A 25,356-nucleotide genomic window follows, 5' to 3' on the forward strand; every position below is an offset into this window, starting at 1 on the left:
GCATTGAAAGAACTAGTTGGAAATTTTGGAAATGAAAAGAAGTTATTGAGATAAAAACTTAATATACAGAATAAACTATAGGCTTGAGCCAAATAATTCCTGAAGTGAGACTGAGGAATTTATACAGAAAGAAGTACATAAAATTTGCTGGAAAATGTGAAGAGATAGTATAATGGAAAGTAGATTGAAAGGGCCTAATCATCAAGGTTACTTTTCACCTGCTGAGGAGCTTTCTTATACTAGAAAAAGATAATGGCATCTACATGCTAAGCATAACTATTATTGACATTATACTCTTAACAATGTAGGTTCCATACTAGTAATTTATATTTTCTGTAAACATTTTTCCTGCAATATTAAGCAGTATGTCTAAAAACTACATTTCCCCCCTTTCAGAGTGATAATACTTACAGTCTCATAATGGAAATTATGGTCCAATTTACTGGACATTTTCATATGCTAACTGGGGACAACTTATCAGTCCCAATAAAGAAAAATGTATACTAGAGAGAACCATCTTCAAGATTATAAAGTCTCAGCTTCTGTTTTCTTGGTTTATGATCCTTTCTTGTTCTAAGAATCCAGTTGATATTGGTATTACTTAAAGTGTGTGTAGATTTCATATGCATTTGCTTCTAAGTTTATGAAATATGGTTAGATACAGATTGGAAATATATAAATATTGAAATGTAACTAATTCTTTTTTAAAATTTCAACAGTTGAACCCACTGTGAGCCTGATAAAAGGGCCAGATTCTTTAATTGATGGAGGAAATGAAACGGTAGCAGCCATTTGTATCGCAGCCACTGGAAAACCAGTTGCACATATTGACTGGGAAGGTGATCTTGGTGAAATGGAATCCACTACAACTTCTTTTCCAAATGAAACAGCGACGATTGTCAGTCAGTACAAGCTGTTTCCAACCAGATTTGCTAGAGGAAGGCGGATTACTTGTGTTGTAAAACATCCAGCCTTGGAAAAGGACATCCGATATTCTTTCATATTAGATATACAGTGTAAGTAAACGATCACATTTGCTTTTTAAATATGTTATGCATTTTATTTAAAATTTTTTCCTTTGACATATTTTGATTTCAGACTTTTTAGTTTGAATATTTAGTATACAGATATTCTTACAGCTTTTCCTTGTTGACCTTTTCTTAATTTTTAAAAATATTTTCATGGAAATTTAGTTTGTAAAGATGGAGAGTGACTTTAAAGTTGCTTTCCAACTTAAAATTCTTTAATCTTATCCTTTTTAGATAGGACTTAAGTAAATTGTGGGAATGTTTATACCTCAAAATGTGCAATACTTCAAGACAAACTTCTCCAATCCAATTAACTTAGTTACTGTTGGCCAGTTTTGTTCATACTACCCATGATGTTTTCAGCAAAAATCTTTCACTGCCTAGGTGCATTTTATTTAGTGTGAAAACTTGTGTTTTTCATCTGATTTTATTGATCATGTTATAGGATAAGACATTTCAAAGATATCAATGGGATCATAACCATTGTAGATAAGTTCAAAGCTTGCCCATCTTGTATTTTTATTTTTTTTGTTAAGGGATGCTCCCTTGTGTGTAAAGTTTGTATATGTATATATGTATGTGTGTATACTTTTTCCTGTACATTTTCTCAGTTGTTGATGTGTTCTTTATGTAGCATTTAAAAATTTTGAGTAGAAACCGTGATAATGCAGCTAGCTTATAACAAGGATAATGAAAATGAATAGGTGGTGTTACAGTTTTCATTCTTAGTGTTTTTTGGTATGACATCCATGACATTTTAAATTGCACTTATTCATTACACTTGGTGTAATGGTTTCTAAAGCTAATTCTAAGAATCTTTTTCAACATTTATAGGGTTGAATTTAGGACCTTAACCTTATGTGAGTGTTATTAACATTTTATTCTGGAGTGCAGATACCTTCTTTTCACTTCTCTGGAGAATCCAATTAAAATTTCTCTTTTTCCTTTTCCTACCTTACTTTCACAGACTTAACTTTTTCCTTTTTCTTGTAAAATTCAGATCCCAATTGTAAGTACTATTAATATTTTCCTCATATATATTTTGTCCTTCCTTGTATTTAGTAATGACTGATTTTTTCTTCAATTTGTATTATATATGTTACTTTTTCTTGGTTAGTGTTTGCTTGAATGAAATCCTAAATATATAAAAATATTTCTTTTAATGTAAGACTTCTTAATTATGGCTTAGATTTATTGACTTGTTCTTTAAATGTTAGAATACTCATGACTTTTTTCTTTAAATGAGACCTATAAAAATATATGAACAACAGAGTTTAAGGAGATAAAACCTTATATCCAAAATTCATATCAAAGTTTGGAGGTATTCTTTGAGGATACCTTACTTAGTACTGGTTCCTTCCCCTTACTAAAAGAAAGTAAACACACAGATATCTGTACTGTTCTTTCAGAAACATTTTATAGTACCAATTTTAAATTATAAAAATGTTAATTCTTGTGTTTATGAGGCAGGCATTTCTTTCTTAAAATTACTAAGGTAATTAATTGTTCCTTAGTAAAAGTTTAATTTTTTACCACATTTTTTTTGTAAACCTTGGTTGACAGTAGATCAAGTTTCCCTGACAAAATTAAACTGACCTAGTCTTTCTCTAACTTCCTACCTGGTCATGTACTATTTATCTAGTTTACTGCATAAGTCACAGCAGGCTCCTGTACCATGCATACATGACATTCCCTTAGGAAGCCTTTCATGATCATCCTCAGCCCCATCCCCAATCTAAATTAGGCCCTTCTTCTCTGTATTTTCCTGTTCTTTTCCTTCTTGGCTCTCATAACAGGCTTTTGCCAATTCCTCTAAATTATTCTCTTCCTTATTAAAAGCTATTAGAAAATAAATTTTATGAATACAGAGTCTTTATGTATACCAAATGCCTAAAGCAGTTCCTACTGCTTATTAGGGGTTAGGCAATATGATGGTTGAAGAATGGTTTGGTATTGGATTGTGTAGTTGGAAGGCATAAATTTATATTGCTGGTAGATACGGATAATTCCTCATTTAACTAATTATATTGCACATATACCAAAGAATGTTTGGGTGCAATGGATACAATTTCATGTTTTACAACAGTTGAGGCCATAGATAACTTATTTTAGTTTTAATTTTAGTCTTAGAAAGTTTGTGTCACATCACATCTCTACTTAACCATAGAATATTAGTTAATTATAATACAGAGAATCTAATCTCTGTAATTGATTTTGTATCTCTTAGGGAATATTATCTTTTAGATTAAACATTTTTTAAAAGTGTTTTTATATGGTGACTCGGTATTTAAATTATTAAAAACCCTTAAAAATTAAGTAGTATAATGTATTTCCTTGGTTCATATATCTGTGTTTCTCATAATAGAACTCTTATATTTTGTTGTTGGTGATTATAGGTATGTGAATATTGTTACATTCAGTGTCCATAATAACTAGAACTATACATGCTTATAGTTGCCTAGGGTTGGGTACTCATTGTACATTCATGCACTCATTCTTTCAGTCAACTAATATTTATTAACTACTGTCTTCCACAGTCTATTATGTTAATGCTTTGTCATTATATATTGCATTTACCATTAACAAAAGATAATTTGTCCTGTTATGCATTTATTTTATAGATGCTCCTGAGGTTTCAGTAACAGGCTATGATGGGAATTGGTTTGTAGGAAGAAAAGGTGTTAATCTCAAATGTAATGCTGATGCAAATCCACCACCCTTCAAATCTGTATGGAGCAGGTAATAATGTCAGATACTTCTAAAGAGAAATTATTTAAAAGTGAAAAGTACTCTTAAATTCATAATTAATTTTGTATTTGTGTAATACATGATCATAGTAATAGTTGAAAATTAAATTAAGCGTTTCTGAGTATTCTCCTGTCCTACCTCCCTATCCCTGCAGTAGTTATGTTTCTCAGAGGCTATGTTTTAGCAATTCCTTCTGGTAGTTACCATTACAGGTCTTAAATTGCTACTTTTTTTTTTTTTTTTTTTTGCTATTTCTTAATACTATTTAATGACTACTACTTTGGCAGATAAAAATTTAATTTTATATCCACCCTTTCACACACAAACATATCCATATACATATTCCTACCTTTATGAGTCCCAGTGAAATTCAGCTATTTTTAGTTAAACTCTGTAGTCATTGTTTGCTTCCCTATGACAAGTAAATACTATTTATTGACAACTAAGTAGTATACTGGACTTCTGTTTTCTCTTGTTTAAGATCTGTGTTTTCCCTGAGGCTTATAATTCTTAGCCTAAGAGAATATCCTTAATTCTCTTCATCTGAGAATTTCAAACTGTTAACCAAGGTTTTCATTCATATTTCTCAGTATTTGGGGGGCCCCCCTTTAGTCTTGAGACATATCTTGTTAACTATGTATAATTTTCTCATATTTTTGGTCATTTCCCCTCTTTTTTTTGGTTTGCTTTTTACCAGACCTATTTATTGTATACTAAATCTCCTTATTTTTCGGTTTTTTGTTTTTTCTCGATTTCCTTGATTTTTTTCCCCAATTGAATTATTGATTGAATTTGGAGTGTATTTAATTCTAAGAGCACTTTCTTACTTCTCTGTTCCTTTCATAGCATTAAAAAAAATTTATGGGTATAATGTCTTGTTTTCTGCCAGGAATACAGTACTAAAATTATTTCCTCAGAGAGTTTGTTTTCTGCTTCCTACTGTCTCTTTTTTTTTGTCAAGTTCTTTTGTTTTTTGTTTGTTCTTTCCTTAATTTTCTCAGTTGTTCAGTCATTTTGCAGTGATGTATTAAAATAAAATGCTGGGAAAAAAATAAATAAAATGCTGGGAAACTCTGTCTTTAGAGTGAGGATTACTCATTAGTAGATTCCATTTAGAATGATCAAGTAGAGAGAATTCTTTCCCTGGAGAAGCTTCATTCAGATGTCACTTATGAAGAGGGAAAGTCTTTTTTACATAGCCATTCAGTTTTGTTTTGTTTTTTGGAATATATACTAATTCATTCTTATTTCTAAATCTTTTGATTTAGTGTCCAGTATCTGTACAGAGTTGAGAGGAGTCTGTTGGTTTTTCAACTCTCAACTAATCTGAATTCCTAGTCCTCTGCTTCACTCTGGCTTTCTGTAGTACAGTGATTAAAACTCCAAACCTTGGGTTCTTTGGAGCAGTTTGACTGCCTTCCCATTCCTATGCCTCCTGGAAGCACTTCTTCAGATCACAGTGGAGCATTTCAGCCTTGGCACCGTTGACCTTTTGGGCTGGGGAACTTTGTTTTGGGAGGCAGTCCTGTGAATTGCAGGATGTTTAGCAGCATCTCTGGCCTCAAACTATCACCCCCGCCCCCAACCCTGTAGTCTGCCAGTTGTCCCCTGGAGACAAAATCAATCTTGACTGAGTGGATTAAAGCATGTATTGTTTTCGCCATCTCTTTTCTGTCTTCTAAACGTTTGTAGAAACATCTTGTCTGATAAAAAGATGTGCCTCCTGTTCTGTTTCTCTGTGTGGGTTTTTAATAGCTTTCAATTCCTTTACCCTTGTTTTAGGTGGGATTTTTGTGGGAGCAAGGAAACAGTATATTTGGTTAATCTGTTGTCTTTAAGCAAAGGTACAGTTTTAAAGTAGAGAAGGGTTTTTTTCATTTACATTTTCTTAAAAGTGGGAAGCAGTCATTGGTTAAGATGTGTGATAGGTTATTTCTAAAAGTCCTACAATTCTGAGTTCCCTTTCTAGTATGTTACTTGGAGATTCTTTCTGGGTATGATGCCTAACCTCTCTAATTCTTTGTTTCCTCAGTGATAAAAGTATGTCATAGAGTTGCAAGGGTAGAGACAATGAATATAAATGAAGTAGCATAAGTGAAAGAGTATAGAAAGTGCTTAGCATGTCATTTGCAGTGAGCTTAATGTGATATTTAGATTTTTATGACTGATTTATTTGAATAAGTAGCTTTAAAGGATTATAAGCCATTTTTCTATTTCTCATAATTAAAGGGATTAGAATTTGGGCCTCAAAGTGCAGAGAGATAATTGGTAAGATTTATATATTCCATATTCATTGTCATCCTCCTAGAAAAAGTTCACCTTTTGAAAGCGTGTGTTTGTACTAATGGTCTTTTCAAAGTCTTCTTAGAAGAAGGGTAGGTATTTCTGTGTTTTTTTTTTAAATTTTTTTAATGTTTTATTTATTTTTGATACAGAGAGAGACAGAGCATGAGAGTGGGAGGGGCAGAGAGAGAAGGAGACACAGAACCAGAACCGGAAGCAGGCTCCAGGCTCTGAGCTGTCAGCACAGAGCCCGTCGTGGGGATTGAACCCACGAATGTGAGATCTGACCTAAGCCGAAGTCGGAGGCTCAGCCGACTGAGCCACCCAGGCGCCCCGGGTATTTCTGTTTTTTAAAAGCCATGTGAGAATACTATCTTTTTTCTTCAGTGCTAAATTAAAGTTCCGGCACTGTAAAAGATTTTGATTGTTCTTTTACCTACTATCCTTGGATTTGCAGAACAGAATCATTCCTCCTATGGTCCAGTGTTGGTTTTGTTTCTTTCTACTTTTTTAAAATTATTTTTAAATTTTTATTCCCTTTGTAATTAGTTGTTGGTCTTCTATATACTTATATCATTGAAAGCAAGAAACTGATTTTATTTATTTGTGAATTTCAGCAACACTAGCAGAGTAGAGTATGATTAGTAGTAAGCTACTAGTAATTAAATAATGGATGGCTAAGTGAATGAGTGAATGGACTTTTTGAAAATCTACTTAGCTCAAACCATAATACTTGAGGGCCTGGGTTTACTTGACTTTTAGTCCTCTTAAAAATTACTTGTGGGCTTTAGAAATAATTTCAAAATAAATACCTCTTGGTGTGTTTTTTGGTATCTTAAGGTTGGCAGTATGATGTGTAACAGTATACTTAGTTCCATTGCAGTGAATGGCTTTAGAGTTGTAGTGGAAGACTTGTGGTTTATGCTAATGTAGGATAGGACCTCTTAGCCAAATTAGCATAGACATTCATTTTTAAAAATTTTTTATTGATGACAAATGGTGCCTTGGTTTTTACTGTCACAGGTGCTCACCTTAAAATTAAGATTATTTTATAAGAAGACCCTTTTTAATGTTTTAGAAACTAATCCTCTTTGGGTGGGGCACAGTATACATATGCTCAGTTTGAAATAATGCTGTTTAAATATGTTATAGAAGGTGCTAAAACATTATGTGCTTAAATGATATGGCTTTTTATTAATAAATTATAGATATATCATGAATAGATCTATCCACTGAGAATTATTTGTAATTCCTTTGATACTGTATGTCTCCAAATAATATATTTTTCTAATTTTCCAGTTTTCTGAATTTGAGTCTTTGAAATCCTATATTTTTTCTCTCCTCCTTTCCCATTCTCATATGTTGGCCTACTTCCACTTGTGTCATTTGGTATTTTGAAAGAATGGTTATTCTTTTTTTTCCCTTCTGAAAGAATGAGTATTGTTAATGGATTTCGTTTGTTCATTTTTATTGACAATTCACATCTTAGATACATTCATTTCATAGTGAATTTTACCTAAAGAATGTCAGTTTTTCCACTAACATCTCAAAAGTGTGATATCTTCTTTAAATAGCTGTCAGTGAATAAAGTCTAAAGATACATAAAATAATTTCATGTTTTTTAAAATCTAGGTTAGATGGACAGTGGCCTGATGGTTTATTGGCTTCAGACAATACTCTTCATTTTGTCCATCCATTGACTTTCAATTATTCTGGTGTTTATGTCTGTAAAGTGACCAATTCCCTTGGTCAAAGGAGTGATCAAAAGGTCATCTACATTTCAGGTAAGTTACTATCTACTGGCAAAATGAGTTAATTAAATTACTCCTATAACAGCAACCATAACAACATATGTTCTAGTCGGTAATTTATATTTGCTAAGATACACATTCCTCAGTATGAGGTTTTCCAAATAATCTAAAAGAGCTATAAGGAAGGAGCCTTACCTGAAACACATAGTAAAGTGGCATTACTTAAAGAAATGTCAAAATGTCTATGCAATATGCTTATATACATTTTAAGACCTTTGCACGTAGTTAATTTTTCAGTTACATAGTATTAAGTGTTCCTTTTATAGATGGTGTGTACCTTTCTAGGTTCTCTCATCTTTACACCGAGAACATCTTTACACTGGGTTTATTTATTTGTTTTTGATGGCTACTCTGAACACAAGTGGTCTCATCAATAAAATGGAATATTGACTTTGACCTGGCTTATTAAATAACATGTTTTGTCATTCAATATGGAACTATATCATATTGGATTACTGAGAGGTTAAGTAGGAATGTTATTGAATATGTGCTAATGAAATAAAATTTAAGATGTTTCTTATTACCAATCCTTAAGCAACTAAGAACTTAGATTTTTCACATTCCATTTGTTTTACTGTGAACGTTTTTGTTGAGTATATAAATTTGGATACTCAAAAAATACCGTTAGAGCTAAAAGTACACTTTTTCATGGGTGTGGCTGTAACAAATTATCAATAGAATGCTCATTTATAAAAATTACATAAAATATTTTGAGCATCTCCTTATACTATAAGAATAGAACAATCTTCATGTCTCAAAAATGGAAAGTTAAAGGGAAAAGGAAGAGAACCTTGAGAAAAGCAGGTTTGTATGGTAATTATGTAATAAAGTTTTTATCTCTGTTCTGATCTAAAACCAAGAGAAATTTTAACCTTGCTTTAATGTTATATTCTCCATCTTTATATGATCACTCAGTCTAGGAACAGTCCCTCATATTATTTTCTCTTAGAATTTCCCACAATTTGTAGTTTTATGCCTCCTTGTATACTTATTACCCATCCTCACATTTAAGCATTTTGCGTTTGCCTCATTTACCTTTGAATACTCAGCACTTAGTGCCTGGCACATGATAGGCATGATGCAAATATACTTTTGCGTGAATCTCACAAGAAGCTTAGAGCTGTGTACATCCCTGGCCAGCCCTTTCTGTCAGCAGCAGTACTTTGGTTTTTAAAGCCACGGGGAATGCATATTTAAAATGTAGTTACCTGAGGACTGCTTACTTTTTGTTTCTGTTGTATAGTTTAATGTGGGATATTATTTGTAAATCTCAGATTCAATGTATTATTATGTCCTCTTTTAAATATTTTGGCTCAATTTGGGCATTCTTATATATACTGATTCTGTTGATGATATCCTAAACTTATATCTTTTGGCATTCTGGGTCCACTTCCCAGTATTTTTGACTTACATGTTCAACTGCCTGTTAAAGATCACTGACTCTTTGTAGAAATATAATAGGCATTTATGGCTTAAATTCAAAACTGAGGTCCTGATTTTCTGCCTCTTGCCACTTGCCCTCTTCCTCTAACAATCTCCCTCTCTTCCATTATGTTATATGCAGAACCTTACATTTCTCCACTTTTGCTGAGTATTCTGGCCCAAGCCATCAGCAACCCTTACTTCACTATTTTTTAAAAATGTTTATTATTTTGAGAGACAGGAGGGTGGGGGGGAGGCAGAGAGAGAGAGAGAGAGAGAGAATTCTAATCAGTCTTTATGCAGTCAGTGTAGAGCCCAGTGCAGAGCTTGATCCCATGAACTGTGATTTCATGACCTGAGCTGAAATCAAGAGTCAGATACTTAACCACCCAGCTGCCCCCATCCTTACTTCAGTTTTAAAACAGCAATTTAGGGGCGCCTGGGTGGCTTGGTTGGTTAAGCGGCTGACTTTCGCTCAGGTCATGATCTCATGGTTCGTGGCTTTGAGCGCCGCGTCGGGCTCTGTGCTGACAGCTAGCTCAGAGCCTGGAGCCTGTTTCAGGTTCTGTGTCTCCCTCTCTCTGACCCTCCCCTGCTTGTGCTGTCTCTCTGTGTCTCTCAAAAATAAATAAAAAACAGGAAGAAAATAAAACAGCAATTTAATCTTCCTACTTTTAATTTATCCTCAAAAGAGCGGCCAGAATGATCCTTATAAAGGGCATGTCAGATCATGTCACTTCTTTACTACAAACCTTTCGTGGGCTTCTCCTTTTACCCTTAATGAAAACCAAATCTTGCAATGACTGTAAGGGTCAGTACATGCTCTACTAGATTCTCTCTCTGACTTCATCTCTTATATCTCTTGCTCACTTGGCCTTGATGCTGGCTTCCTTGCTATTTGAACACAACAGGCACATTGCTACCTTGGAGTCTTTGACTTGTTGCTCATACTGGAAAGCTTTTTAGATATCCTTATAGCTCTTTCCCTCACTTCCTTTAGGTCTTTGCTCAAGTATCATCTTCATAACTGTATTTAAAATTGGAAATTGAAACCTTTTTCTCACCCCTTTACTACTTTCTGTCTCCACCTTATTTTTCTCTCCAGTATTTATTGCCGTGTAAATGTTTATTTTTTATTTATATGCTGTTTTTACTTCTTTTAGAACATAAGAACTTTTCATCTGCTTTAATTACTACTGTATCCCCACCATCTGCAGTAATGTTTGGCATGTGTTAGGTGTTTAGTAAACTTTTTCTGCCTGAATGAAAAAAATTAGTTTGAGAAGAAAACCATCAGGAAACAATTAAAACTCCAGAACATACTTTTATGTATCTCTATTTTCTTTGACAAGGGAAAGAACATAACACTGGTGATGAACTTCACACAACTTTTGATCAACTTCTGCTAAGTCCCATAAAAGGGGAAATAAAAATTTTGAGTAAATATGAAAAATCAGTTAATAACTGCTAAACACTTCAGAAAGATAGCATTATGAGATGATTTTCTTTAAGTCATCATCAAGAATTAGACTTTACCTTTCTATCCAGAGTCATTAATATTTAATACAGTATACTATGTTGAGTGTAGTTAATTTTGCTGAGAGCTTCTTGGAGGATACTAAGTGTCCTTGATATAAAACTGCCTTTCCAATATGACTAGTAAAGTCCAGTAGGCTTTAATCAGAATAAAAAGCCATAATTCACCCAGATAAACAATCAAGTTGTTGATCTTTTTTTATTTGTAAGTTGCAAAAATCCGTTTTCCTCTAGGAAAAAAAATTTTACCTCAGTATCAAAATTAAAATTAAAATAATCTCAGAAATGATTTTTTAAAATATTTATAAAAGAAGCATATGACTGGATACTGAAAGATCTACTCAGAACAGAGTAGAGTTAGCAACTCTGAAGGAAATTGTCATTTTTTCTAATACATTTTTTCCACATTACTAAGTGTAAGATTTTGGAAAATGTGATTGATCCAAGATTACAATATTCAACTTCAGTTATTCCTCATGGAGGTACAGTGAATTTTTGATTAGTACTAAATGACTGCTGGAAATTATGCTTTTCTAGTTGTTTTTGGTGTGTGCTTTTCCCTGATATTTCTTACCTCTCTAAAAATAGAGGAGCAAAATTTTTTGTATCACGTACATTCCTCCATGCTAAATCTCAAAGTATATAGCTATGCAAATCTTAACTTTTGAATCCTGTTGATATTAGGAACTAGGTATAATATCTGGCATTAGAATCCATACCTAATTAGTAATCTTTAAACCTTAAATTCCTAGATTTTGTTTAAACAATTCATATAAAGTGTAAAAGAATAAGAAATCAATCAATTTTTCTTACCATAGTAATTATTAGGCTAACATATGCTTTATAGCTACAGAGCCTTACTGCACTATTTGTTTTCTTGTTTGATAGAACTCATTAATTTGAAAAAGGAAATTTCTTTATTGGACTGTAGAGAACTCAGAGTCTCTACTAGTTGATTACATTTGTTATATGCTCATTTATCACACAATCTACAAATAATATCAAAAAACAATGACTGAAAAAATAAGGAATGCTGTTGGAAAGGATTTAAAGTTATGATAAATAAATAGCTTTTATTGATTACACAATAGTCCTGTTGTTTCTTTACGCAAATTCTTTCATTGTAATTATCTTGGAGCAGGGCAAGAATTACAAAGCATGAATAAATGTTTTGGGAGCATTGGCATATGTCCATTGCTTCAAATACAAAATAAGCATTAACAACAGCCCCTCCTCTTTCATGGAATCATATGGATGGCAAGGCTTTGCTGTTCTTAGCAGTGTTAAGGAGGAGATGGCAGGCTAAAAACACTTTAGAACAACTGACAAAATTAAAGATTTTTAAATAGGGTTTTGTTGTTATTGTTGTTACTTTTTTTTTTTTAGATTTTCTGAAAGCTGTATTTTGTTAAATCTGAGTTAAGTAGTCGTCATCTATCTGTATTTACACAAAGAATGTTGTAAGTAGAAATAAATCTCAGTGATTTTTTTTAAGGATGCTTAATAAAAATAATGAGTTATATGGATCTGTACTTGGTGTGAGCTCAGGTGTATGCACTGTTCTGAGAAAAATAGCATTTCATTAAGACCTATCAAAAACTTAAAATCTTACCTGCACAAAAATGTGTGAAACACAAATAATTATTTAGGTGATTTGTACTTCTGTTTAAACCTGCTGATGCCAGTTTATTGTATTTTTTCTTTTTCTTTCATCATTGTAAAGTTGATATTTATTATTTAAACTTACTTTTCCATTACTCCTACCCCCTCAGAAAAAACAAATTATCTTACAAATAATTAATTTTTAATTAATTAATTTCGTTTTTTAATATCCTGGTTCTGTGAGGTTACATTTTATAATAGGCTTTACTACTTTTATACTAGAAATGATTTTGCAGTTCCACAATTTTAAGATTTTGTTCAGGTAGTGAATATTATGTTCTTACAAATTCAAACTCCTTGATTCACTTACATATAATATGATGACTAATATTCACTTCAAAATACCTGTTATATTGGTTTAAACTCATAGGAAATTAGTTATACTGTACTTGTTAAATTTTATATTGTACTTGCTAAATTTTTACCACGTTCTGTATATATGGCATTCCGTGATGAAACCTGTTTCAGTAAGTATTTTTCTTTAGCTTGTAATTTTAGAATAACTTACCCCATGTAGATTTAGTATTTTTCTAACAATCATTTTTTTAAAAGCTCTATCAGTACCACTCATTTAAAAATTAATTATAGGAGATTACCATTCAGGTCATTTGTTTTTATCAAAGAAGAAATTCAAGATTTTTTTTAACTCATCCTTTCTTCAAACTCTAGAGTTTTGTGTAACATGACCTACAAATACCACTTAATTGATAATTAACCAATCTTTAATTTTTACTATTTATGTTTAGTTGCTTTTTAATATTAATGGCTATTTACTCTGTAATCTAATGGCAGTACACAGGATCATTTGCATCTAATACTTAAGTATTATTAGAATGTTCTCTCTAAAATATTAGCTATGCTTTGATACTTTATACTAAAGCAATTTGACAATAAATTCTACAGATATGGTTGAAATTCTTCAATTTCCTAAATGTTCAGATATCTTACTCATGGGATATAGACATGGTGATGACATTTTTATAACACTTTATAACATGTTTTTACTTTGTCTTTGTTAGTTTCATTTGAGAATATGGCCCATTTGGCTAACAGTTTAAACATATGCTTTTTATTTTTAAATTACTAAATAATGATATGTACTACATATGTCCTTTCTAAAATTTAAAGTTCTCTTTACTCAAGGAAAATATTTTTGAGAGAATTATTAAGCCAACAGCTTATACTATGGCCACTTAACAAGAATCTATAGTTTTTCATTCTTTTAAAGACAAGTTCAGATCTTTTGAAAATAAATGAAATTAGGTAAAGATGGATATTAAGAAAACATACGTTAATTTTTTTATTCTTTATTTCTTTGTTCTTCTGGCTAAGAAAATGTACATTTGGATTACTTAGTTTTCTGGTATGATAATTCTTAAGCCAGCTGTATATAGGACATTTAAGTAATACTCTTTATTTAAAAAAAAAGTATTTCTTGGAGTACAATATCATGCTAAAACTTGTAATAGAATAAGTTAGGATTTACATCATAGGCCATTTTAATTCCTTTTACTTCATTGGTAACTGACTGAATGTCAGTTTTGTTATTTTTTAAGATATGTAAGTACCACCACATTCTTAAGAATGAAAAACTATTATTACTATGAATATATATTCATTAACTGTGCTGTCTTTTCAACTTGCTGCCAAATCAGCCTGCATTGACATTCTTTGCCTTTCTGTGTCTTGTCTATCTTTACTGTTTCCATTAGATCCTCCTACTACTACCACCCTTCAGCCTACAATTCAGTGGCATCCCTCAACTGCTGACACCGAGGATATAGCAACAGAACCAAAAAAATTGCCCTTCCCATTGTCAACTTTGGCAACAATTAAGGATGACACAATTGGCACAATCATTGCTAGTGTAGTGGGTGGGGCTCTCTTCATAGTACTTGTAAGTGTTTTGGCTGGAATATTCTGCTATAGGAGAAGACGGACGTTTCGTGGAGACTACTTTGCCAAGAACTACATTCCACCATCAGATATGCAGAAAGAATCACAAATAGATGTTCTTCAACAAGACGAGCTTGATTCTTACCCAGACAGTGTGAAAAAAGAAAACAAAAATCCAGTGAACAATCTAATACGGAAAGACTATTTAGAAGAGCCTGAAAAAACGCAGTGGAACAATGTAGAACATCTCAGTAGGTTTGAAAGACCAATGGATTATTATGAAGAACTAAAAATGGGAATGAAGTTCGTCAATGATGAACATTATGACGACAATGAAGATGACTTAGTTTCACATGTAGATGGTTCCGTAATTTCCAGGAGGGAGTGGTATGTTTAGCAACCACTAAATGTGACTTACCTATGTACAATGTTTCATTCATACTAGTTGATCATTTTCAGATTGTTCATACTTTTTCTTGAGGAAGAATAAGCTTTTTCAACTTGATTTTCAAGCTTTTTATATTCTAATTTGACAAATGAAACTGTAAAATCTGGGTTCAATGTATCTGAGCTGCTTTACAATTTTTTTTCAATGCTGTACTACTGTCTCAAGATTTAAATTTTAATGCAGAGTACTTTATTGGTCTGAGGCACACAGGTAAGAAGAAATGTCAACATTAAATGTATGACTTTTTTGGTACAAAAATTAAAAAGGAAAAAAAAAAGGAAACTACCTTGGCATTGTGTATTAAATGTTTACCTAAGACTATAATCTCAAGTATAATGTTTGTTAAACATATACCTCTCAAAATTTATCACCACTAAATGATACTACATGAAAATCGACTATAAAACTAATTCAAGAAATGTTTATATATATTTTTAGTATACAAAAAAAATTCAGCCTGATAAAACATCTTTCCTTTTCAAACATTGTTTTCTAAGTTTCTATATAAATGAATCTTTACCTCTGCATTTTAATGAGCCTTGCCATAATTACTGTAGAGTGGCTTTTCAAAGATATTTTGTTGCACTAAAACTGTGGTAGTAAACTCAGTGAACATGCTGTGTGGAAGAGCCTAAGTAGCTGGTCAGTATTTTTGTCTAAAATACATACAAGAGTTAAATAAAAACATGCCTTTTAAACATAATTATTACATTTTTTCATCTCTGGAGGACAATACTTATAATGTCATATGAACATTGATTTTGGTACATTAAGTGGCATACATAGTTTTGTTTGAATGCTTTATGTCCTAAATATAAGAATAATAATAAAGTGATGGTACGCAGTTAAGTATAGTTCAGAGAGAGCACTTAAGTATATGGAAAAATATGGGCAAATTTGCATTAGAATACAGATTTTAGAAATGAGATGTCAGCCAAAAATTTATACAAGGAATTTTCTAGCCCATCTTGTTTTAGTTATCTAATAGTGAATGTTGTTCAAACGGGTAAATATACAGAAAAATTAGAATAAACTTGTAAATTTGAGGTTTAATGAGAAAAATCTGAATTATAGAACCAGTCACTAGCATTTGCTGATGTATATTGGCAGATCATCCCCCTTTTCCTCCTAAATGTATGTATTTGTTGCAAGATTTTTGTTTTTCCAATTAAAACTGGAAACATTATAAGATTTTTTGTTTTGTTTTTGTTTTTTGCATAATTAAGTATATTCTTTCCAAAAATCATGTATCTTTTGAAAAAGAAATGTTATCTAAAACTTCAAATGTGGGTCTTCTTTGTGAGGTAATTAAAATGCTTCTACAGTGGAGTCCTACAAAATTATAATGATGACAACTATTTTGAAGCCCAAAGAATATGTTGTTTTCTGTTGATAATTCATTTGAAAAAAAGGACTGTGTAGAATTGCCTTAGGTAATTTGCCAGGAATTGAAGTGGTTAGTGGGAGAATCATAAATAAATTATTTTGTTACTAAAAAAGCAAAGTAGGTACTTTTTTTTTATCTCCCCCAACCACTCCACTCCTGATGTTTCTTGTTGAATCTAAAGGAATGTTTTATAAGGCAAAATTCTAACATGTTCATAGAATTTTGCAAGTAGTCAAGGCCTTACTCTAAACAATTATAACATAATTTTGTTTCTTTTGACTATCAGTACTTTGTGGAAATTAGAAACCTTCCCACTTAACACACTTAGTATAAGAGTGTAATCAGCAAAGGACACAGGTAAGCTCACTGATATCTTGTTAAAAATACATGGTTTTAATATAATTAACCACTGATATACAAATATTAAGACTCTTTGGTCCAAGTCATTGGAAGCAAAATTTTATTGATAATACCCTGTGATTAAAGTGGACTTTATTTTTTAATTTAAATACCAGCATTCATCTGGCCACAAGAAAAACGGATCTAAAATTTCTTGACATAGAAGATAGGAATTTGTGGCTTTTTTGTTCATAATTTCATCTTTAGAACAATGGTTTGAAATGCTGTATGAATCTGAGCAGAATAATCACTGTATAAATCTCAGTGGTTCTTGAGTGTAATCTGAAGAAATATTATATTTTACAACTGTATTGCAAAAATATAAATACCTACTTAGTGATTATGACCTTCCTTTTATATTGTGGCCATTATGTGTTTAGGGTGGGTTTTTTTGCTTTGTTTTTTGATGGGAGAGGGTAACATGGAAAACGGCAAGTGAATGTTTGATATCTTCACTATCCTTAATATAAATCATTTGACAAACTAAGATTTCAAAATTTTAAGAATCTGGTACTAGTTAAGACTTTCTGAAGCATTGCACTGCTGTGTATTAGAATTTTATGTTTGTTTACTGTACATAGAGACTTATTTGTGAACATGAATAGTCGTATTAAATAAACTTTTGTTAAATTAATTTTTGGATATCAGTGATGTACACAGCTAATTGATAAGTACACAGGAAAATACTTTTTTTTTTTTGGAAAAGATGGAAGAATGTTTTACTTTATTTCGATGATTGTATTTGTTTTTTTATTCTTTGAACTGACTTTTCATTTTTGTATTTACTTTAGGGTTTTCCTTCACACTGGTTAAAATATTTCAATAATGCAGGGATGATGAATCCAACTTTTGTTTTGTCCTACCATTTTTATTAACATATATTAAAACTTTCATAGGCTAGGGGTTAACTTTAAAAGTTACATTTGAGAAGTACATTATACTTGAAGTATTTAGTATTTTACCGTGTGCCTCAAAGGTTTCTATTTGATAAGTCTAACATTAAAGAAACCATTAAGGGTTTTCAGTAGTAAGTATTGCTTCTAATAGCCATATATAGAGATGTTTTCTAGAGAGAACCCTAGTCAAATATTCAGCAGAAGGGCTTGTGAGAAGTACAATATGTGAGTGCAAAAATTGAGATAAATATAACACTTTCATACATGAAAACATCTGACTTGAGGTGGATACTACTTTTGATAAATACTAGAGATATATGAATAAGAAGTTGTGAATGTGTGGAAGTATGTAAAATATAAGAAAGGAAGAAATACGCATATTGAATTTTTCATTCTAATAGAGGAATGATTTACAGGTTTAATTGTTTTTTTTCTGTTTGCTTGTTAATTGGAAATGTATCATCCATAAAAAAAAGCTCCTTTCTCAAATTTTTGGTATATGGGGTTTGGATTTAATTGTAATTTGATTTGTACCAGTGGTTTTTGTTTTTGGGTTTTTTTTTTTGTTGTTGTTCTTTTACCAAGTTATTTATCAGGTGATAGCCCCAATAGCCATGCAACAAATCTTTAAATAAAAGTTTTTTAAAAATTCTTTAGAGGCATATTTCTATAACAAGCCTATGTCTCTGTATACCTTCTTTATCCTTGTTATATTATCTGCTGCAGTGTGTGTGTGTGTGTGCTGCATGTATAACCCAGTTTCTTATATTTAATTAATGAAGTTTTTGTGGGAATTCAAAACCTATTTTTTATTCCTCTTCTCAAACAAGACTATATCAGGTTCAGGATACAGTTAAACTTTGAGGGAGCAGCTAAGTTGGTAGGGTAGCCATTATAGTACTTATTTTTAATTAACCACTTAATTCCTATTCCTTATATACACATGAATAACATTCTTCATAACCATGAGTTATCTGTTTTTCTAGTCTTGGCAGTTAAAACAAATTTTGAATGTTTTTGCTGTGACCTTGACATAAGTTTAAATTTTATATATTGGCTTTCCATTTGGAGTGAACGTATTTCATGAGGTATTTTATAGGTTGGCGTTTAGTGCTTTTCGCTTATTACTGCTTTCATTATAAATGCCATTGTTTCTAATTATAATCACCTCCCTGTTTTCTATCTCTGATGCTTAAAATAATACTTGTTCTCCTAAACTTTAAATTGTTTAAGGCAAGCAGCAGTTGTTTTGTTTTGTTTTTATTTTTAAGTAGCATACAGTTTGGATTAGGTTTGGTTTCCCTCTTGTTATACTAATGAAAATTCATGCATGAAGGAATCTGTGGAATAGTGTACACAGGATATCAACTATTCTAGGTTTTAAAAAAATGCTTTCTGTTTAGTATTTGTTTTCTCTATTCCACTTACCTGCAGGTTTTTTTAATTTTTTGGGTTTTTTTGTCTGTTTGTTTGTTTGTATCTACCTACTTTGAGTTGAGTAGTGATAGGTTTGCTTTTGCTGTATATATTCTTAGGGGTCATTTCTTTTCTTGAACCTTGATGATAGTTATTTTATCTTATAATTCATTTCAATTTATGCAAATAAAACTTGATTCAATTTTGGTTTGTCCTAGATCACTTACCTTTTTTGCTGCTGTTCTGGCTAGGTACTGTTGTAGAGCAGAGTGAAAGTGAGTTTAGTGAGGTGACTTTAAAATATAATCTTCCAAACTTGAGAAAATAATTCAGAGACTCATTTCCTTACATGTATAATATTTCTATACAGACATGATATCTAACTTTATAGTCTTATTTATGAGAAATATCTCAGGAAACATCTAGTCTTGAAGGGGAGTTTGATCTAAAAGTCAGAGGTAACTAGATCTAGAAAATTGGCCTCTCTTTGTAAAAAAACACTTTCTTATTTTCTCATGGAAAATTACATGAAAAGAGGATAGAATAATGAACCGAACCTCTGTGTACCTGCTTCTGTTATCAATTCATGGTCAGTCTTGTTCCATTTAAGCTCCTACTCACATAATCCCTCCTGTCCTTAATTCACCTGTAAATATATTAGCATGCAGCTCTAAAAGAAAGGAACATTTAGGAAAAGTAACCACAGATTTATTACTCCAAAAATTAAAAATGTTTTAATATTAAGAATCTAGTGAGCGTTCACATTTCTAATCACTTTTTTTTTTGCAGTTTTAGTTTCTAAATGTAACCCATGCATTGTGATATTTTTAATTTATGTGTTCCATGAGGCACTCCCCACTTCCATGGTTTTTCCCTTGCTATTTATTTGTTGAAGAAATGGCTTCATTTGTGTCCTGCAGTTTCCCAGTTTGGATTGTGCCAGTTGTACCTCTGTATTTTCTGTAAGTTTTCAGATCTAGAACCTTAATAAAATTAAGGTGTAATTTGGAGGGGGGCAAAATTACTTCATATTGGTGGTATCTTTTATCATAGGGTGTATAATACCTGCTTTTCTTTTGATATTAGCAGTCATTAGATGCCCAAAGCCTAGATATAGCAGGGAACCTACTTGATGCCTGGATTTATTAACTGTTCTTTTACCATACCATGAGCTTTGATGTCTGAATAATTATGCCCGTACTGCATTTACCTGAAATTTTCTTTCCACCTTTTATCATATTCAAGATCCAGCTCAAACCATGTGATGGAGTGTGCTTCATTAGTTTTTTAAATCATTGGTTTTGTATTTTTGATTCAGTGATTCAGAGGTTTGATTCCACATTGAGTACATTTTGATATTTGGTTTTTATTTTGATACTTGGTAGCTAAGTAGCTAAAATACAATCTCTCAAAAACAAGTAGATTTAAATGGAGGGAACCTTAACGGTTTTCATCCCAACTACTGTTTTTAGAGCTAGTCTCCTGTTCAAAATGTTTGGTTTTTCAATGTCTTGCTAGTCACAATAACTTCACTCCTCATATTAGCTATTATTTCATCACAGTATGGGTTTTGTGTGAGGTTTATGGTTAATAAGAGTGAATGTAAATCCTTTATTTGGTCTTCTAATATGTTTCAGTATTTTGGTTGACTATTCACTGATTATATAGCCATGGTTTTGCTTCATAATGTAACTGATAAAATTTGAGTGAGACAATTGCATTGGTGTTTTATGGAGTTCTGTCATTATTTGTGCCTTCATTGTTGTTGTTCTCTTCATTCCTCCAACTCTGCAGGAATGGCATCTATTAAGAACCAATGCTTACTAATATATAACATGGATTAGCACAGATCCCCTCATGTTCCCCTGTCACCTAGGGCATCCTTGTCAGGCCTCCTTTAAATTCTTGACTGTTAGTTAAATTTAGGGTAGTTAGTAGTTCACTCAGCTGAGCTTATACATCACAGTGTGTCACAAGATGCTGACTCTGCTGAGAGGTGACAGCCGAGTGATTGGGTAATTGTTTGATTTCGTTCAGGAAGTATCCCATTCCACACTTCTCATGAGATTTTGTAGGTGCCTCGTGTAGCAAGTGAACACCTGACATTTAGACTAAGTGGGGCGACCAATGCCAGTCCGTGTATTAAGTGATAATACATTGGAAAAAACATTTTTATGGATTCTGTGATCTTACTTTGGGGATTTTGCTCTCTACCATGAAGATAGGGACTATGTAAACTTCATGTTTGCATTCTTGGAACTCTAGCATGTGCCTGACATATGTTAGGTTACTATTGCTAACTTGTTGAGTGAGAGGCTGACAGCACCACCCTACCCAAAGAGAGGACTTTAAGCAAGTAGTGGGATAAATATTTGGATGAATATATTGAGCTAGATGTTATATTAAAAAGGTAAACCTTTAAAGTGGGTATTGAAAAATAAAAATGACTTATGGGGGAAAATTGGTGATACAGTGATATTTATTATGGGAGCAAATAGAAGTTGAGAAGATACATTTGTAGGGTATCACAATGTGTGAATCATGTGTTACATCACAAGTTTTGGGGGAAGGTAATAAAGGAAAAGACAAAATAATGTTTCCATTAATTATTAGGACTTGGTGTTTAAGTGTGTGGAAAGGACCTGTAGATTTCTATAGTCACTCATTTCAAGTGGTTTTAGCAAATTACTATGTTTTGCTATATAGAATGGTATTTATTTTTTTCAAATTTTGTCAAGTATGAATGAGGTGAGCATATGTTTGAATAGCTTCCACGTATTTTTTATTCATATGTGTCAGAGTAATAAAGACAAACTTAAATTCAGTTTAGTAGTTATGTGTATATATTTTTAAAAAAAATTAATGTCTTATGGCTGTATTGTTTCTTTTGGTATAATGTGTTAACAGATATTTGAACATTTTCCCCATAAGACATATGCATGGGATCTGTTATGGGCAGTAAGCTTTTGTTGTGTTGGGGAATGCTATTTTTCTGTTTTTGTAGATGAATTTTCACTATGTGTGGGTCAGTACAGCTGCGATGATAACAGAAAGCTGTTCTTTTGAGATACACACACGCCAATCCTTTAATGCTCAATATTTTAGCATTGAAACACTTTTGTGTTCTGATTGTAAGCAGATAGTTAAGATTTAGTAGTCTATCTCTTTAGGTTGATAGTAATGTTGCTTCATGTCAGTCACTTCATAAATTAGCTGAATGTTTAAAAATGCCAAAATTTTATACATTTGCTTACTTATTTCCTCCTTGTAGTTTTATTGTAATACAGAGTCTAGATTATGTGGGCAGAAATGTGGAGGAGGCAGTGTTGGAGCTAAATTCTCAAGTTTTGTTAAAATTCTTTGACTTGAATGTAAGAAATTTCAGCTTGCTCTTTGCATTTTATACTAGTGTTCATCACCTGTTAGTACCTTAAATATATTCTTTTTTTTTTTTGATTAGTAGAAGAATCAGAAAAGGAAATATGAAACCTCTCCCATTTATGTTTTTAACATAATCACTTTACTTCTATGGAATATCCAATTGGTAAATGGACTCATACCTAGTTTTTCTTTGATTTGCTCTTTTTAGTACTTGCTAGCTTGTTTTGATACTAAGAAGAGGTGTACAAAAAAGAAAAATATTAATAAAGAATGAATGGAACTGGGTGAAATAAAAATGCCCAATTTAAGGTAGAAGGAGGTCTTATAGTCTACACAAAGTCAACTCTTGGTTAGAGTTCCAGAGCTAGGAATTGTAAGACTAATGGGACAGAAGTGGATAAATAGACCATAACTTAAATGTTCAGAAAGTAGTGTCTATTTGGAATTGGGAATTACTTAAGGATATTAAAAATAGTACAGAGTTGGAAATTACTTTAGGATATGAAAAGTCTGTAATTATTATATCTTATTACAAAGCACTACCAAATTTAATCTTTATTAAGATTAAATGAAAGGTTTTCTTGGAGGTATGAGATTTGATGAAGAATGTATAATCTGTACATTGAAAATCTTATATTCAAGAGTAACGTGAGTTTTTAAAAAATAATTTCAGAAGTATTAAAAAATATTGCTATAAATATGGTATTAACATTGTCCTTACTATCAAGATAAGAATACTCAAATTTGATTTCAGTACAGTTGGGCAAAAATGATAGGGCTGTTTTTTATCCCTCAGCAAAAGAAAGATTTCCTTTAAAGGAAAACCTTTAGAATAGTGTGGATTAGATAGCATATTTGACACTTTAGAATATTTTATTTGTGCCACTGAAAATGTATATGACCTTGGTCACATAACCTTGGGTACGTAATCTTAATAGGTTTCAGTTGGCCTATTAAAGACTGAATACAAAGCTATAATTTATACAGTTGGAAAAGTGATAGTGTAGAGTAGAAATTACTCTTAGATCATTCCAAATCTTTAAACATTGACAAGAGCAGAGTAATATTTGACTGGCTTGGATTTCATACTTTTTCTCATGTAGCACATATTGAAATGGAGATGTTAGGGATTAGAGAAATGAGCAACAATAGGAAGAAAAACTAGGTGTATTAGCAAATGAGAGTAAGGTCCTGAATGACTAAACAGGTAACATCATTTAATTGTATATTTACTACTTTTAAATTCTAATCCATGTTCAGAAGGTTATTGAAATGAGTTATTTGTCACTCATTGATGTAGTTGTCAGTCTAGAATGAGACTAATAAAATGATTTATTAATAAAGAATTGTTAGTTTGCTAAAGAAATTTGTGTAATTGAGAAGAAAGGAAAATATTTTTTAGCAATCTAAAACACTGTGCAAGTCACATTTAATATAGAGTTGGAAAATACTTCTAAATATGTATTTATATGGAAATACTATGATGGTAAGCCTGTGAAACATATTTCAAAACTGATACTGCTTTAATTTCTTCTAAATTTGCCATGTCTGGTCCCAATGGTAATTGCAATTATTTAGAAGTTTATGTGAATGCCTGTTGAAGTGAAAGCCAAGAGTTCTTCATTTCCAAGTAGGGGACCCAAAAGGAGAGTTAACGTTAGATATTGCATAAAAACATTTTCTCCCAACAAGGGCATAATGAGTGGTTCTAGCCTACCCCAGCTAGCTTTATTTCACTTTCTGTTCTCTACTACTAGTTGATGGAATGACCTTGGGCAGAATATTTAACTTCAGAACTGCAATATTGTCCTTTATAAAAGATGATCTTAAACATCTTTCTTACTGGTTAGAAAGATAAGACAGTTGTGTATATTGAAGGTACTTTGTAGTTACTCAAAATTAATGTCACCGAAATTGTCAAAATAATACACATAAAGTTTGATTGTTTTGTCATATCCATTATACTTACATTTGAATATATATATATTTACAGTAGTTTTAGTAAATTCCCTTATTTAAGTGTTCATAAAATAGAGTGACTTAATTTTTCAGAAGTGTATGAAATGATAATTACTAAATATGTTTTTAAAATCCTTTTTTTTATAAAATTTACGGTGCAGGCTGGGAAAGAGAAATTGTTATTTAGAAATTATATCAAGGGAGGAATAGGGAAGATTTTCCATTTAACTTTGTGGTAGAGAAACTATCTTAAGTGTACTTTGTATTAAATGTTCATGAATTAAGGGAAATTATCTGCAACAAGTGCTGTTTTTATAATATCTCTATAACAACATATACAGTGTCATTTTTTACTATATTTATTAGATCTGGGATTTTTTTTGTGTCTTTGGTTTGCCCCTGAAGGTTTTAGTTTCTTTAGTAGAATTTCTTTTCTATTTTACTAGAATAAAAAATGGTAAATATATATATTGTTGGTTAAGTCAAAGAAGAATGAAAAATTGTTTTATCTTTTAGAGCAAGAACTTAAAAGAGTTTTCATCCTTTTCTCTATCTTTTCTTCTCCGGACATTCTTTGTCCATAGAAAACAGATTCACTCATTGCTATCTGACTGGGGATATAAATAGTTTCATAACTTGAAAAGAAAGCTGGAGTGCTAAGATGACATCTTATGAGAAAGGGGATGTTAGCATAATCCTACAAAAAGTACTGAATCAAATTTGAGATCCTCCAAGCTAACAAATTTCAATCAGTCATTATAGAAATTAGGGTATGCAAATCAAGAACTTCATTTTTTAAGTTGTTTGAAAAGCCTGATTTTTGTTACTTTACAGATGTTCCATTTAAGCAGACCTCCTCCATAGCCGTGGCTGGCGCTGTAATTGGAGCCGTCCTCGCCCTTTTCATCATTGCTGTCTTTGTGACTGTACTGCTAACTCCTCGAAAAAAGGGACCATCCTATCTGGACAAAGTGTAGGTACCTTTTTGCTTGTGTTCAACATCAGTATGGGTCAGTCTATATCTGTCGTTATGGCTACTCATGTAAAATGTCTGAGGGATGAGGGTAAAGATGCTCTTAGATCT

The 25,356-nt window shown here is 31.9% G+C and overlaps 1 protein-coding gene across 2 annotated transcripts in view; it reads left to right on the plus strand.

Annotated features, from left to right (window-relative positions):
* Positions 1–25,356, plus strand: part of NECTIN3 (nectin cell adhesion molecule 3) — a 120,807-nt gene that overhangs the window by 48,201 nt on the left and 47,250 nt on the right. Inside the window, exons 3-6 of one of the 2 annotated variants that reach the window (XM_029939263.1) lie at positions 720–1,016; positions 3,650–3,767; positions 7,692–7,843; positions 25,107–25,245. In XM_029939263.1, coding sequence (XP_029795123.1) covers positions 720–1,016; positions 3,650–3,767; positions 7,692–7,843; positions 25,107–25,245 — 706 coding nt within the window. Of the gene's footprint in view, positions 1–719; positions 1,017–3,649; positions 3,768–7,691; positions 7,844–14,202; positions 17,255–25,106; positions 25,246–25,356 lie in introns of those variants that run through there. The other variant, XM_029939262.1, reaches the window with a different exon arrangement.

Source organism: Suricata suricatta, chromosome 5 (assembly GCF_006229205.1).
Source record: "Suricata suricatta isolate VVHF042 chromosome 5, meerkat_22Aug2017_6uvM2_HiC, whole genome shotgun sequence".
NCBI lineage: Eukaryota > Metazoa > Chordata > Mammalia > Carnivora > Herpestidae > Suricata > Suricata suricatta.